This window comes from Calonectris borealis, chromosome W, assembly GCF_964195595.1.
Source record: "Calonectris borealis chromosome W, bCalBor7.hap1.2, whole genome shotgun sequence".
In the NCBI taxonomy this organism is placed as follows: domain Eukaryota; kingdom Metazoa; phylum Chordata; class Aves; order Procellariiformes; family Procellariidae; genus Calonectris; species Calonectris borealis.
This window is the reverse complement of record NC_134351.1, coordinates 39,533,646-39,547,673: the sequence shown is the minus strand read 5'-3', so window position 1 is coordinate 39,547,673 and position 14,028 is coordinate 39,533,646. Positions and strand designations below refer to the sequence as shown.

At 41.7% G+C, this 14,028-nt stretch overlaps 1 protein-coding gene across 6 annotated transcripts in view; it reads left to right on the top strand.

Moving 5' to 3' along the window:
• The first annotated feature begins 4,609 nt into the window (after positions 1-4,609).
• LOC142074849 (ceramide transfer protein-like) overlaps positions 4,610-14,028 on the top strand; it is a 139,862-nt gene continuing 130,443 nt past the window's right edge. For 3 of the 6 annotated variants that reach the window (XM_075135753.1, XM_075135756.1, XM_075135754.1), the window contains exons 1-2: positions 4,612-5,003; positions 9,586-9,720. In XM_075135753.1, the coding sequence (XP_074991854.1) occupies positions 4,908-5,003; positions 9,586-9,720 (231 nt within the window). In that variant the 5' untranslated portion in view covers positions 4,612-4,907. Of the gene's footprint in view, positions 5,004-9,585; positions 9,721-14,028 lie in introns of all 6 variants that reach the window. The other 3 variants (XM_075135751.1, XM_075135750.1, XM_075135755.1) reach the window with 2 other exon arrangements.

Sequence of the window (14,028 nt, the reverse complement as noted above, 5' to 3'; positions counted from 1 at the left end):
CCCTTCGGGCTGTGACTGCCGATCACTATGGCCCTTACCGGACCTCTTCTAATCCTACTTGGGGTGAGTTCTTTGACCCTGACTACGGCAAACAACTGCAGTCAATGTGCGGTGACTACTAGAAGGGGACGGGTAAGTTCCCAGACCTTGGTGTATCACACTTTCTATGACTGTAAGGGCCACAAAACAGGAATACCATATGCTATGATCCAAAAGAACTCCCTTATCAATATTGGGTGGAAATGAAGACAAATTCAGGACAAGTAAGGTAATAGCCAATTTGAGTACATCGGTCATGAAATGGAAACAGGAGTGAAATATGAAATTCCCACAGTTGCTAAAAATCTATTTGTAAAATTTAATCTTAGTAATTGTTGTTTAGAAATTGATAAAGAGGGAAAAGCTGTAAATGAGCTTGTAAAAGAAATGAAGAAAATTGCACATGTCCCAGTTCAAACTTGGAATGGAATCAATCTAGGAGGATTTTGGGGAAATTTTATGAGTGGTGATTGGCTTACCAAAATCGGGATAGTTGTATTGGGAATATGTGGGGGATTGTTAATAATTCCATGTTTGATACCTTGTTTTACTAGATTGATCCACTCGGTTATACAAGGAATGCAAATATCTGCAGTATCTATTGATCCCAAACCAGGGAAAACTCATTCCCTTATGATAATAAAAACAAAAGATGATCCGAAGTTAATACCAATTCGGCAAGTGTTGACTCGATTGGAAGCGAAAACACGAATCAATACTATAAAAAAGAAGATGGGGGTTTGTGAAATATGTTCATCTGATTCGTGTGATGAAGTGTGACCTTCTGTCCTACATACCCTTGTATGACCACAAGCCTAAGTCTAGCAGAGTGGTTAATGTATGTAGTATGTATATAGTTCCTGCTGCTTGCAAAAGCCACTTAGTGAACATTCTGGTATAGTAAATGAATTTACTATCTTTTTAGAAAAGGGGGGATTGATAGAGGGAACTAACACTTAAGGGTTAATAACAGAGCCATTGTCTAGCCTAAGCCATAAATTAACTAACAATTCCTGACTGAGATTTCACCATGGTACATCCTCCCACTTGATAAGAGCAGACAGGCCTTGAGCTGCCTCGTTAGGCCTCCTATGTAACAGCTGTAACGAGATAGTGTCCTATGTAAATCACTAACAATAAACAACTGTGAAGGGATAAGTGTTAAAGGACAAGATAACCCGATGCCCCATTACGTTCCAAGAGTCGAGGAACAGATGAGTTAATTGAATGACCATATATAGACAAAGGAAGCCCAGAGTTCAACTAAGGGACACAGTGAAGAAGACTATGAATGACCACCGGAGAGGAAAAAGACCCTAACCCTAATTTTACTGCGCATGCTTGGACTATGTAAATGACTCTTGGAACTCATTTTAATACGAAGCGGGGACAGGTCATGCATATGTATAGGCATATTACAAAATTATATGAATATGTAATGTTTTACTGTATATATTTATGATGAGTGCCGCATTACGGTGTGTGTCCTGGTGGAGCGGAGACTCCCAGCACACCCAGCGCTGTTTGCTTGCCTCTATTCGTTTAATAAATTGTAAACTTAAATTGGAATCCTGTTTGGGACTAAGTCATTTATAACATACAATGAACACAATAAAGCTGAAGGTACAATAATAGTGGAAATGAAAGAGATATAAAAAGGGAGAAAAAATAGTTAAAAAGTCCCTCACTTTATGATGTTTATGATTGACATCTTTAGAAGTAAAACTCAAAAAAACATTTTTGTATTACAATTAGTATATCAGTGTCCTGTTTCCGGCTGGGACAGAGTTAACTTTCTTCCCAGTAGATTGGGGGGTGTGCTGTGTTTTGGGTTTGGTGTGAAAGGAGTGTTGATGGCCCATTGATGCTTTGGCTGTTGCTGGGTGGTGCTTGCACCGGGAGGGGGGAGCACAGCCGGGGTGGTGGACCCAGCTGGCCAATGGGGTATTCTATACCATGTGACATCATGCTCAGTATAAAAACCAGGTGTGTGTGTGGGGGCTCATCCCCCCTGTTCATGACACGCGGTCGGTGAGCAGTTGCATTGTGCATTGCCTGCTTTGTATATTCTGTTATTGTTGTTTTTCTCACTGTTATTATTACTGTTCTACTTTGTTTTTATCTCAACCCAGGAGCTTTCCTACCTGTGCCCTCCCGATTCTCTCCCCCATCCCACCAGAGGTGGGGGTGAGCAAGCGGCTGTGTGGGGTTTATTTGCTGGCTGGGGTTAAACCACAACAATCAGCAATACAGAACAACAGTATCTGTTCTACTGTTCTAAGAAAGGTGATGACTGTTTCCGGTTATAACAATTGTTTGTAAACTCCTTGCAATCTCTAAGACACTAGAAGGGGTACAGATTGAGTACTGGGGTTTGTGATGAAAGAACGAACACAGCAATGAAGCACAAAATAAAGGTCCATTGGAAAAGGCATAGAAGGAGGTAGAGAGGAGCGAGTGGTCTACATCAGCATATCAGTTTGATCACCTCTATTTCCCACGGCTTTGGTTTGCATTCCAGATTGGTCTTGGAGCAGGCAAAACAGATTCCTTTCAAACTAAACTATACTGGAAGACTGTGCTTCCAGAGCACACCTGACACATTCCAACTGCTAACGGAGGTTCCCTCCAATGGGACCAGACTAGTGCTAGTCTGAAGAAACACCTCTTAAAGCATATATAGGATAAACTTTAGGTCCTCAGCACGAAATCTTTCCTTTACAAATCTACTTCCACTGCACCACATTCTTGCTAATGTAGACATGGCCTGATCTCATTAAGAGTAATAGACAGCAAGTTATACACGAAAAAGATGGTCAGAACATCAGAAAGAAGAGTTAATTTATCTTAGGTATTCATAATCTTGATACACTCATTGGAAGAACAAAAGCTGGTGCCATTATGGAAAAAAATAAGACATATTAGGAGGATGTGGCAGATGTAAAAAATGTATTAGTTAGAACAGATGAAGCATTATATTAAAAGTTAAAGAGGTAAACCTTTTAGCATCCAGTATTTATTCATTTAAAGTTCTGGTTACAAAATATTAGCTAGAATTAATCATTAAACAAATATCCTCTCTAACAAGGATGAATCTGTTTGCTAAACAACCTGAAAGAATATCTATCCTTGGCGTTTTTAGTTTTTAACACCTGTTTGAGTCAATCTATATTCTAAAGAGAAAAAAAAAAAAGCTACTTCTGGAACTAAGGGGACAGTCCTTGACCAAAAGTATGAGAGTGCATGGCTATGTAAGTACGCATCACTGCCATTGCCAAAAGGCTTTGCTCGGACATGTCTCTTCACCTCCTGCTCTCATTCAGGATAGAGAAAAAAGTTAATTCAGAGTTTAAAGGGGAAAACACGACTGCCTTTACAGATGATACCACTTAACTTCATCAACATACTGCAGAGAACAACTATAAATTGTTCTTATACATATCAATATATACAAAACTCAGCCTCTCTGCTTGCTTAACAGATGCAGTACATTGCAACAGACAGTAAGAAAAAAAATCTCGGTTTCTTTCCAAACAGCTGGTGAATCAAAGAACATAGTTTCTCAACAACTTTTTATATGTTAGAAAGTTATCAAAAATAGCGCCCACAGTAGACTTATATAAAAACATTTCTGTGCATTCCAGTGATTATGCAAGTATTAAGATGTCTGTGACTCTCCTTTATTTCTAATTGTTTAGGACAATGATGCTGCTTTACCACGCACTCTCAGTGCTGTATTAATTCTAAATATCTTTATACCAGAGACTTTGAGCTGGTACTAATATTATTTAACTTTTAGCTGCCACATAAATGGAGAATGCATATAAATAGTTATATCAATGCTAAGAGCTCTTTAAAAAAATAATAATCCCTCAGTGGAAACTTTCAAGCAGTATAACATGGAAAAATTACACAATTATTTGTCACAAGGAGGAAGTCAGAGAAAATACAATTTTACAACATTGCTCTTACGATATAACCAGACGTGTGTGTTCCAAAACTGAAGTTTCCTCAACTAACACTATTCAACACACTTTTTTTTTCAAGAAATCACGAGAAAGGAGATGGGCCAGTCCTTCCCAACCCACTACATCTGATCATAAATTGTGAAGTGATACATTCAACTGCCTTTTTTTTTTTTTTCCTTTCTGCAAATATTTCTCCACCCATAAATTTAGGCAAGGATAACATACCTCAGATGGAATTCTGAAGAATTCCCCCCCTCCAAAAAAAAAAAAAAAAAAAAGCAAACACCGCCCTAAGTAGCGCTGCTACCCTCGCCCGGTGGCGGAGGGAATGGAGTTCTCTACCTCATCGGACTATGGAGGCGAAACCCACCGCCAGCGCCACGGAAACGGCGAAACCAAGATGGCGGCCACCAGCTGACGGGAGGGAGATAGCCGCTGCAGCGGACTACATCTCCGAGAGCCAACTGTGGCCAGGCTTACCGCTGCACGGAAGAAGACTACAACTCCCAGCAGGCGCCGCGCGGCCCGGCTAGCGGAGCTGGGAGTGAAGGCGAGGGGCGGAGCTGATAAATAGTGGTACAGAGCACCCGCCTCGCGTAAGATGGTGGTGGTGGCCGCGCTCTAAGTGGAGCGTGCGGCAGGCAGATGCGTACTCGCCCCTCTTCTCCACCTCTATGTTGTGGCTCTTGCCGCGGGTAGGGGCCGTGGAGCTACAGTGAGGGGAAAGCCTGAGCTTGCGTGCCTCGGCGCCGGCCGGTTGCTGGCAGGGGCGGGCGGCGCTGGTGGCACTGCGGCCGCGGAGCAGTGCTGCTCAGGTAGAGCCCGCTGCTCTCGTCCCTTCAGCAGGAGGAGGCTGAGGCTACTGTGGGTGGGGGTCGCTCGGCTCTTCCCTGCTCGGCTATGTCGGACAATCAGAGTTGGAATTCCTCCGGCTCTGAAGAGGACCCCGAGACCGAGCTCGGGCTGCCTGGTGAGCTCTGTGGGGTGCTCAGCAAGGTAAGCTGTCTTTCCTCCTCCCCGCAGCCTGTGCCTGGCGGCCTCTCGCTTCCCCTCTCCGCGCCGCACTATGGCCTCCCTCTCTTGTAGCTGGCCAAGGGCTGTCAGCCCCGTCCGCCTGCTCCTCCCCACCCCGCCGCTCCGGGCGATCAGGCCGAGGCTCCCGCCTCCCCCGGCGCCGGTGGAGGGGCCTGGTGGGGGCGCGGGAGGCGCTGGCATGTCTGAGGCAGCCGCCACCTGATGGTGGGGAGCCTACTAGGCAGCCGCTCCGGCGCGAACTGCCTACACCCCCTCCCTCAGCCGGGGGCACCAGCCCCGCCGGGCTGGGGGGGGGCGGGGGAACTCGCGTACTTACCCCCGCATCTGCGCAGTGCCCGCTCTCCCCACCCTCGGGAGGCGGCGTGAGGAAGCACTTTCTCGGGGAAGAGCCGCGGGTGCGGCTTCAGCCCCGGCTGGGCGGCTGGGGGAGGTGTCGGCGCCCGGCCCAGGAGTCCCTGCCGCCCCCTGCCCCCGTACCGAGCCTGCTGGCTGCCTGGCGTGAGCTTCCGGAGAGCGAGGCCCGCGAGGGGGCGGCCAGGTGCACGCGGGGAGGGTGTCTCCCCCACTCCTCAGGTTCCTGGCCGAAGGTGGCGGTGGGCCCGGGTACGGGCTGGGGCCGCGGCATCCCGCTCCCCTGCCCGGGAGCTCCTGAAGGCAGGCGCAGCCCGTGGTCACTTCCCAGGAGCAGGCCCTAGCACAGGAGCGGCACAACCTTTAGTCCAAGTATCAAAACAGGGCAATAAAATACCCCTGCAACAAGAGATACGGGAGGAGGGGAAGGAAAATGGCACTAAAGCTTGTTTTCCCCTTTTTAAAAATAAACATCACTTTTTGCTCTTCTGTCACTGAAAATAAGATGACTTGCAAGTATGCATTGGATGATACTGGGAAACTTTAGGAGTGCTTTAAAGTTGAATATTGAATTACTAAGTTTGAAAGCAGATTTTTTTTTTTTACATAAAGTATATTCAGAATAACGTTAAAATATCTTTAGAATTAAAGCACTGTGTTTTGAATTTCTTTCCTTTCCTACACAATAAGACCAAGCACAGGCCAGAGTAGAAGGCACAGGTCATGGAATACCAAGATCATAAACAGGCCCTGGATGCTGAGAAAACAGCTGTAACGGGGCCAGTACTCTGCTTTTTGTGAGGGACTCTGTGAACTCTTTCCAGTCTGGAAAATGTTTCTAAGCCCAGAGATGGGAGGAACGGTTAGGAGAAAAGGGCCTTGCCTCTCACCTGTAAGATCTTATCATCTAATAGTGGATGGGAGAGGGAGACAATGAGATGGATATGAGATATTACAGCAGTTAAAATGTGAGGTTTTGATTTAGTTGTGTAGTTTTATTGTTTTTTTTTTCATTGCAAAGTTTTCCTTTGATTAGATGCTTCCCATTATTAGAAACTTTAATATTTGTGGGATGTAATTGATTTTTATGTTGGCAAATTAAATACTTTATTAAGTCCTGGTGCTGTTTTTTACTGGTGTAGCAGGTGAAGCCATGGCTTCTTCTGACATTCTGTAGCTTAGGTATGTGCAAACGTTTCTGGATGATTGTGCTGAGTGTAGCTGATCCTGCCTTTCCTGTGAGAACACGGGATGTAATCTGAATAGTCAAGTATGGTGAAACCTGTTGCAGTGAATATGGTTGAGGGATAAGTTTACCTTTTGCTAGTTGATGCCTCAGCAGTACTTGAGACAAACTAATTAAAATGAAATGGTAGCATACCAAACTTCCTACTACAGAAATATTTATTTTTAATAACTTATTGTGTATAATTACATTTTAAATCAATAAAAGTAGGCTGCAGTTCTCTGTGTGCTTAGTAGTGTTTCAGTTGTTCTGCCCTTTGGTAAAGAGAGAAGCTTTGAAGGAAACAGAGTAATTTGGTAAGAGAACTCCAGGTATTTCCTGCTTACCTTTTTAAGGTGGATACAAAGAAAGAACTTTGATGTGGAAGTGTCTGTCTTGAAGCACAAGAATCTAGATGCTTGAACCAGTGGTCTTTTCTTGGCCAAAACCTTGTTTCTACCCCATATACTTTAAGGAGTCTTTTAATTCATGGCACACTTTGATTGCAACAGCAAATGCAAGATTGACTGCTATTTTTACCTCACTTAACTGTGTCAAAGAAGGAGAGGTGCTTTCCTCCCTGTCCCTCGCTCTTTTGCCCAAGATAACTTTGGACTCTGCCTTTCGCATCTGGGAGGAGTTCGGAATATGAGAGATGGGAAAAGGAGGAAGGCGGGAAATAATATACCTCCACGACAACTCGTGCTACCAGTTCATGTACTAAGCACAGCTGAGGCTTTCTTTTAAGAAATACTAAACTTAGCAATTCGATGTATTAAGAGATCATAAAGGGCTTTATCTTTGGAGAGCAAATCTAGGTCTTACCTATGCTTGAAAATTGTTAGGAATTTCTCAGCTATAGAATTTGTTTTCCGTAGACCTCCTCTTGTTATTATTAGAGTTAACATGCTGTTATGGGACATGTATTAACTAATATGTGTAGTATAATGTAGAAATGAGCCTGTTAGTCCACTTTCTTCCCCCTATTTATATGTTATAAAAATGGTGAATAATGGTTGGAATTAAATGCTAAAAAGAGACATTTTAAACTTATTTCTTGGAGCTTTTTGTCAAAGAACAGTTGTCATGATCAAAGAAGTGCTTGCATGATAAAATTTTCAGTGATTTTGTTTCCATTTTTATCTAATTTACAGTTTTTTGCACTGTGATTGAAGACCAAGCACCAGTGTGTAGCCAGTTATAGAACAGTCCTGATCAGTGTCATATGATTTTACAAAGTGCAGTTCAGTATTGTTGAGATGTTGCAAATAATAAGATTAATAATCAGAACTTTTAGTCACTTCTAACTAGATCTTTGTAGGATGAATCCAGGACTTGTTCCTGGAATATTACTTTCATTCCATGTGTGGATGTGGAGTCCTAGAAAAATCTGAATAACAAAAGGATGATTGGATGTCTGCTGATAAGCAAGTATCATCTTAATGAGAAAGTGGTTAGGAATTAAAACCTAAAGCAATATCTATGGGCAATATTAAATTGATAAAGAACTGATTGCTCTAGACGCTATAGTAGTTATATACTGTACTGGTGGGGTAATGGCATGTTTTTATTTATATGAAGAGAACTAGATACTTTAGTAAACTCATTTTTGTAGAAATTAACTTTTATATAAAATAAATTATTTCATGTTCTGCTTAAGCTTGGCTTTTGGTCTAACTCCAGATTTTAAATCAAATTACTAAACTCACCTTAGTGATTAATGTTTTATTCCCCCCCAATTTGTCATCAGTATGTTTATTACCTTTATTTTAACTGACCTTGGCAATGCAGTTGCATTTAAGACATCTGTTACCTTATTGTTCATTTGAAACAACTGGTTTTTAGTACCTTCAGGAATTTATAAAATGATTTTAGGATCTCTGGGCAGAAGAGGAATAAAAGTTCTCAATTGGGAAGAACTTCTACAGAAGTTGCTTTTTTTTTTTTTCTGGTGCTTGAAAGCCTGAGACATATCAGCCAAACTGTTTTTCTTCTTGCTGCTGCTGCTGCTTTTCTTCTTCTTGCTGCTGCTGCTGCTTTTCTTCTTCTTGCTGCTGCTTTTCTTCTTCTTGCTGCTGCTTTTCTTCTTCTTGCTGCTGCTTTTCTTCTTCTTGCTGCTGCTTTTCTTCTTCTTGCTGCTGCTTTTCTTCTTCTTGCTGCTGCTTTTCTTCTTCTTGCTGCTGCTTTTCTTCTTCTTGCTGCTGCTTTTCTTCTTCTTGCTGCTGCTTTTCTTCTTCTTGCTGCTGCTGCTTTTCTTCTTCTTCTTCTTGCTGCTGCTTTTCTTCTTCTTCTTCTTGCTGCTGCTTTTCTTCTTCTTGCTGCTGCTGCTGCTTTTCTTCTTCTTGCTGCTGCTGCTGCTTTTCTTCTTCTTGCTGCTGCTGCTGCTTTTCTTCTTCTTGCTGCTGCTGCTGCTTTTCTTCTTCTTGCTGCTGCTGCTTTTCTTCTTCTTGCTGCTGCTGCTTTTCTTCTTCTTGCTGCTTTTCTTCTTCTTGCTGCTGCTGCTTTTCTTCTTCTTGCCGCTGCTGCTTTTCTTCTTCTTCTTGCCGCTGCTGCTTTTCTTCTTCTTCTTGCCGCTGCTGCTTTTCTTCTTCTTCTTGCCGCTGCTGCTTTTCTTCTTCTTCTTGCCGCTGCTGCTTTTCTTCTTCTTCTTGCCGCTGCTGCTTTTCTTCTTCTTCTTGCCGCTGCCGCTGCTTTTCTTCTTCTTCTTGCCGCTGCCGCTGCTTTTCTTCTTCTTCTTCTTGCCGCTGCTGCTTTTCTTCTTCTTGCTGCTGCCGCTGCTTTCTTCTTCTTCTTCTTCTTGCTGCCGCTGCTTTCTTCTTCTTCTTGCTGCCGCTGCTTTCTTCTTCTTCTTGCTGCCGCTGCTTTCTTCTTCTTCTTCTTGCTGCCGCTGCTTTTCTTCTTCTTGCTGCTGCCGCTGCTGCTTTTCTTCTTGCTGCTGCCGCTCTTGATTTTGAATTTTTTTTACAGTGGACCAACTACATTCATGGGTGGCAGGATCGATGGGTAGTTCTGAAAAGCAACACACTCAGTTATTACAAGTCTGAAGATGAAACGGAGTATGGCTGCAGAGGCTCTATCTGTCTGAGCAAGGCTGTGATTACGGTAAGTGCTGTTTCAGTATTGCCATCTTTTCATGTTTTGGGGTCTTATATATTTGTAGGCTAGTGTCTGGTGAAAGCAAATATGGGTATGGCAAATAAATTCTGTTAGGTCATGTGATATTAGCGCAATGATGTGGAGCAGGGCAAGGAGTTACTAATAAGAAAAGTTATTCTCATTTGAGACTGCAGTAAGCAGCTTTTCATCTGTTATCTTAGAGGTCTAAACAAGTGTGGTGCTGTTTTTTGCCTAATGCTAAAAGATCCAGTATTATGCTGGTAAGAATAAAGAGCCTACATATAAGAGAAATCTTATAAAGATGAATTGGCCTTAGGAGATAAAGAAAAAAAAAATCTTTTTGTAGCTTTCAGAATTATGATATGTATTAATTATGACTAATGCTTGCCAAAAAGCATGCTGTAGCTTTTCTGTGTTACTGTTAAATAGGCAGTCCAGTTATTTGACTTAGGGGAAAAAAAAAAAGCTGGACTTCTGTGTAGCACATAACTTCCTAGAGCAGTAGTGTTAAATCTTACTATTTATGTTCTTATTCCACCAAATGTTTTCCTTTAAACTGAATTGAGGATGACAAATAAGAAGTTTCCTTTTCTTATTAATATTCAGCTTACAAATAGGATTTTTTTGAACACATTTTGGTTTGAAAAAAAAAAAGACTGTATTGATTACATCAACTGTATGTATTTTGGAAAAAAGATTGTGAAGAAAAAGCAGATTTTTATTTACATGTCTGACAGGTATTGCAGTCATCTGAAAATTAAAACAGATTACCTCATTTCTTTTAAAGCTCTTTTTAAAACTGCTTAAACTTTTAAAACTTGCTCAGGATTTGACTTCTTCAGGAATATATGGTGCACAGCAACAGCATCTAGAACTGCTCATTTAAGTGTACTTCTGGCAGTCTGTAGAGGTACCAGCCTCTGATCAAGACTTCCAAAAAGGTGTCTCATTCACTAGTAAGAGGCTTAACATGCCAACCAGGCAGAGACAGGAAGGTGGTGGCAAGGAGGTAGGCCAAGGGATGTCTGGAAGTGCGCTGTAGAGCACATCTCAGCAGCTTGAATTCCAGTTGTGGTGGTGGAGAAATTATAGTGATGCTGATATTGCTTCTGGAATGTTTTGGTATATTGCACTTTGTGAAGGGAAGTTGGTGAGCTTCTTATCTTTTGACTAGGAAGTGTGTAACACTGATACTTCTTACAGATAGCTTTTTTCTTCTCTTCTATCTGGCATTTGTTACATCTGGTAAGTTGGAGTTGAATTTTTTTTTTCAGTTCTTGAGCTTCTTGAGTACATTGAGAAAGAATAAAAAGTGGGGATATTCTAAAAAATAATCTGATATTTTAGTTGTTCCACTTTCATTCAGGATCATGAATTGTGAGTGGTATTTGACAGTTTAATTGCTTGACTGTAGTTTGAAATGGCATCTCTGAAACCTGGTAAACTCCTGTTAATTATTTCTAGCTGCAGTTAGTGATTGCTGTGTAAGTATTAGAGGTTCAGGAATACTATCGGATCATTTCATGTGTCTAGGATATAGAAATTTACTTCTGAAACTGCCATGTGATTATTTTATTTCTTATTTTTCAGAAGTTATTCTTCTAGGCCGGAGTTTTAGAATGAATGCTTCTGGTTTGACAGTTGTTTGGTAGCAAATTGAATAGTTTTTTTTAAAACCTATGTTTTCAATAGTAGAAAATGAATTATGCTCAAAGATAAATGTTTAAAATATTCTTCCTGAGGTACATAGTTAATCTTCATTTTCATGTCCTTGTAGTGTCTTACCAACTATAATCTTACTAGCATGTATTTAAATGCATAGGCGAACACCAATAGTTGATAAAATAAATGCTGAGATGATAATGGAAAGCTACTTTTGCTATCAGTGGAACTTATTTGTTACTGTATGTCTTGTGATTACTTTGGTAGAGAAGGGAAGTTGGGTTTCTTACTGACTTAATGTTCAGTAGCGCTGATCTGATGTAGTTGGGATCTTCATCTTGAATATTTTTTGACAGTCTTTCACTATACTGTAAGTTTAGTTTTCCTTGATCTTGATAATCCAGAGTCAGGCATAGTAACTACCTATCTCCTAACCTGATGTATTGCAGGAAATTTTCCTTAAGTACAAAGTGGGGCATGAGTGGTATGAGATGGTGTTGATGGCTGTAATGTTTCCTTGTAGGAAAGGGGGGATTGGATTCTCATGAAGCATTCTTTTAGGTGCTTAGATTAGGTATGCACGTTTGTCTTCAGTGGGGGACGTAATGATTTTCTGTGTGTAATTAATGCTACTAGTAGTATGGTCGTGGTTTAAACCGGCAGGCAGCTAAACACTACACAGCCGTTTGCTCACTCCCCCCAGTGGGATGGGGGAGAGAATCGGGGAAAAAAGGTAAAACTCGTGGGTTGAGATAAAGACAATTTAATAGGACAGAAAAGGAAGTGAAAATAATAGTAATGATAAAAGAATATACAAAACAAGTGATGCACAATGCAATTGCTCACCACCTGCTGACCAATGCCCAGCCAGTTCCTGAGCAGCGGCCGCACCTCCCCCCACCAACTCCCCCCAGTTTATATACTGACCATGACGTCATATGGTATGGAATATCCCTTTGGCGAGTTTGGGTCAGCTGTCCTGGTTGTGTCCCCTCCCAGCTTCTTGTGCACCTGGCAGAGCATGGGAAGCTGAAAAGTCCTTGACTTGGTGTAAGCACTGCTCAGCAACAACTAAAACATCAGTGTGTTACCAACATTCTTCTCATCCTAAATCTAAAACACAGTACTATACCAGCTACGAGGAAGAAAATTAACTCTATCCCAGCTGAAACCAGGACAAATGTCCACGTTTAGTTGATGTATAAGCATAAATTTGGAAAGCTGCTCTCACTGAGTAGTCTTACTGTACTCCCAGCAATGAAGATAAGCCTAATAAGTCATAGTATGAATTGAGACATGAATGCTGCATTCAGAAAGCCACAGTCCTTTCCAATCTTGTTTTATCATTCCTATCACAATGGGCAGAGATTGATAAATAATTCTACAGGGATATTTTACAAAATGACACTTGTCTCTCCCTTCTTTAATTAATGAGAGGAAGACTTGTTAAATTAGCTCATTAAAGTAGCTTCTTTAGGTATTTTAAGTGTAGAATTATAATGTCATATCTCCAAAACACATAGGTTCCTCTGACAATAGTCTTTAATTGAATGGAAAACATGGGGTCAGGTTGGGCTACTCGCTATAATAACCACTGGGACTGAGAAAAGCTGATTTCTCTGGAATAGAGGACTAAATAATGAATATTTATTGTATACTCACTGGATTACATCAATTAATGAACTTTCAAGAACTAGCCATGTGAATTAAGTTATGAAGGAGGACAATGAAAGTCAATACATGATGCTAACTGAGTTGCATTTAGACAGATAATGAAAAACACCTCGAAGGTGTTTAACCATTTTATAACAGAGTGGAGGCTTGAACTCAAGTGAAAAGTTCTGCTATGCGGTTAAGGGAGGAGAAGAAATTATGGGTAATATAAAAAGTTGATATATGCACAGATTTAAGCTTTGTTCTATTACTCTAGCTTGGACATCCTAAATTACTGCTGCAGTTGATGGTCAGAGACAGGTAATGTTTATTAAAGATATCCTTCATTACTGTTAAACTCGGGTTCTTTCAGTCATAAAGTCAAGTTTTCAATGGGGACTTCTGTTTACATGGTTAGGAGTAGATGTTGATGGCAGTCCTGTAGTGGTAGATCTATGGGGTTCAGCTTTGTCCTGGTTTCGGCTGGGATAGAGTTAAATTTCCTAGTGCTGTGTTTCGGATTTAGTATGAGAAGAATGTTGATAACACACTGATGTGTTCAGTTGTTGCTAAGTGCCCTGTCAAGGACAGCTTCCATGACCTACCAAATGCAGAGGCTGGGAGGGAGCATAGCCAGGACAGCTGGCCAACGGTGTATTCCATACCATGTGATGTCATGCTCAGTATATGAAGGGTAGGCGTGATCCAGGAAGTAGCGATCGCTACTTGGTTATCGGGCAGCGCGGGTGGTGAGCAATTGCATTGTGCATCACTCATTTTGTATATTCTATCATTATCATTATTGTTTTCCCTTCCTCTTCTGTTCTACTAAACTGTCTTTATCTCAACCCATGAGTTTTTCTCACTCTTACCGTTCCGATTCTCTCCCCGTCCCACTGTGGTGGGGGGGAGTGAGTGAGCGGCTGCGTGGGGTTTGGCTGCCTGCCAGGTTAAACCACGACAGTCCTTTTTGGCGCC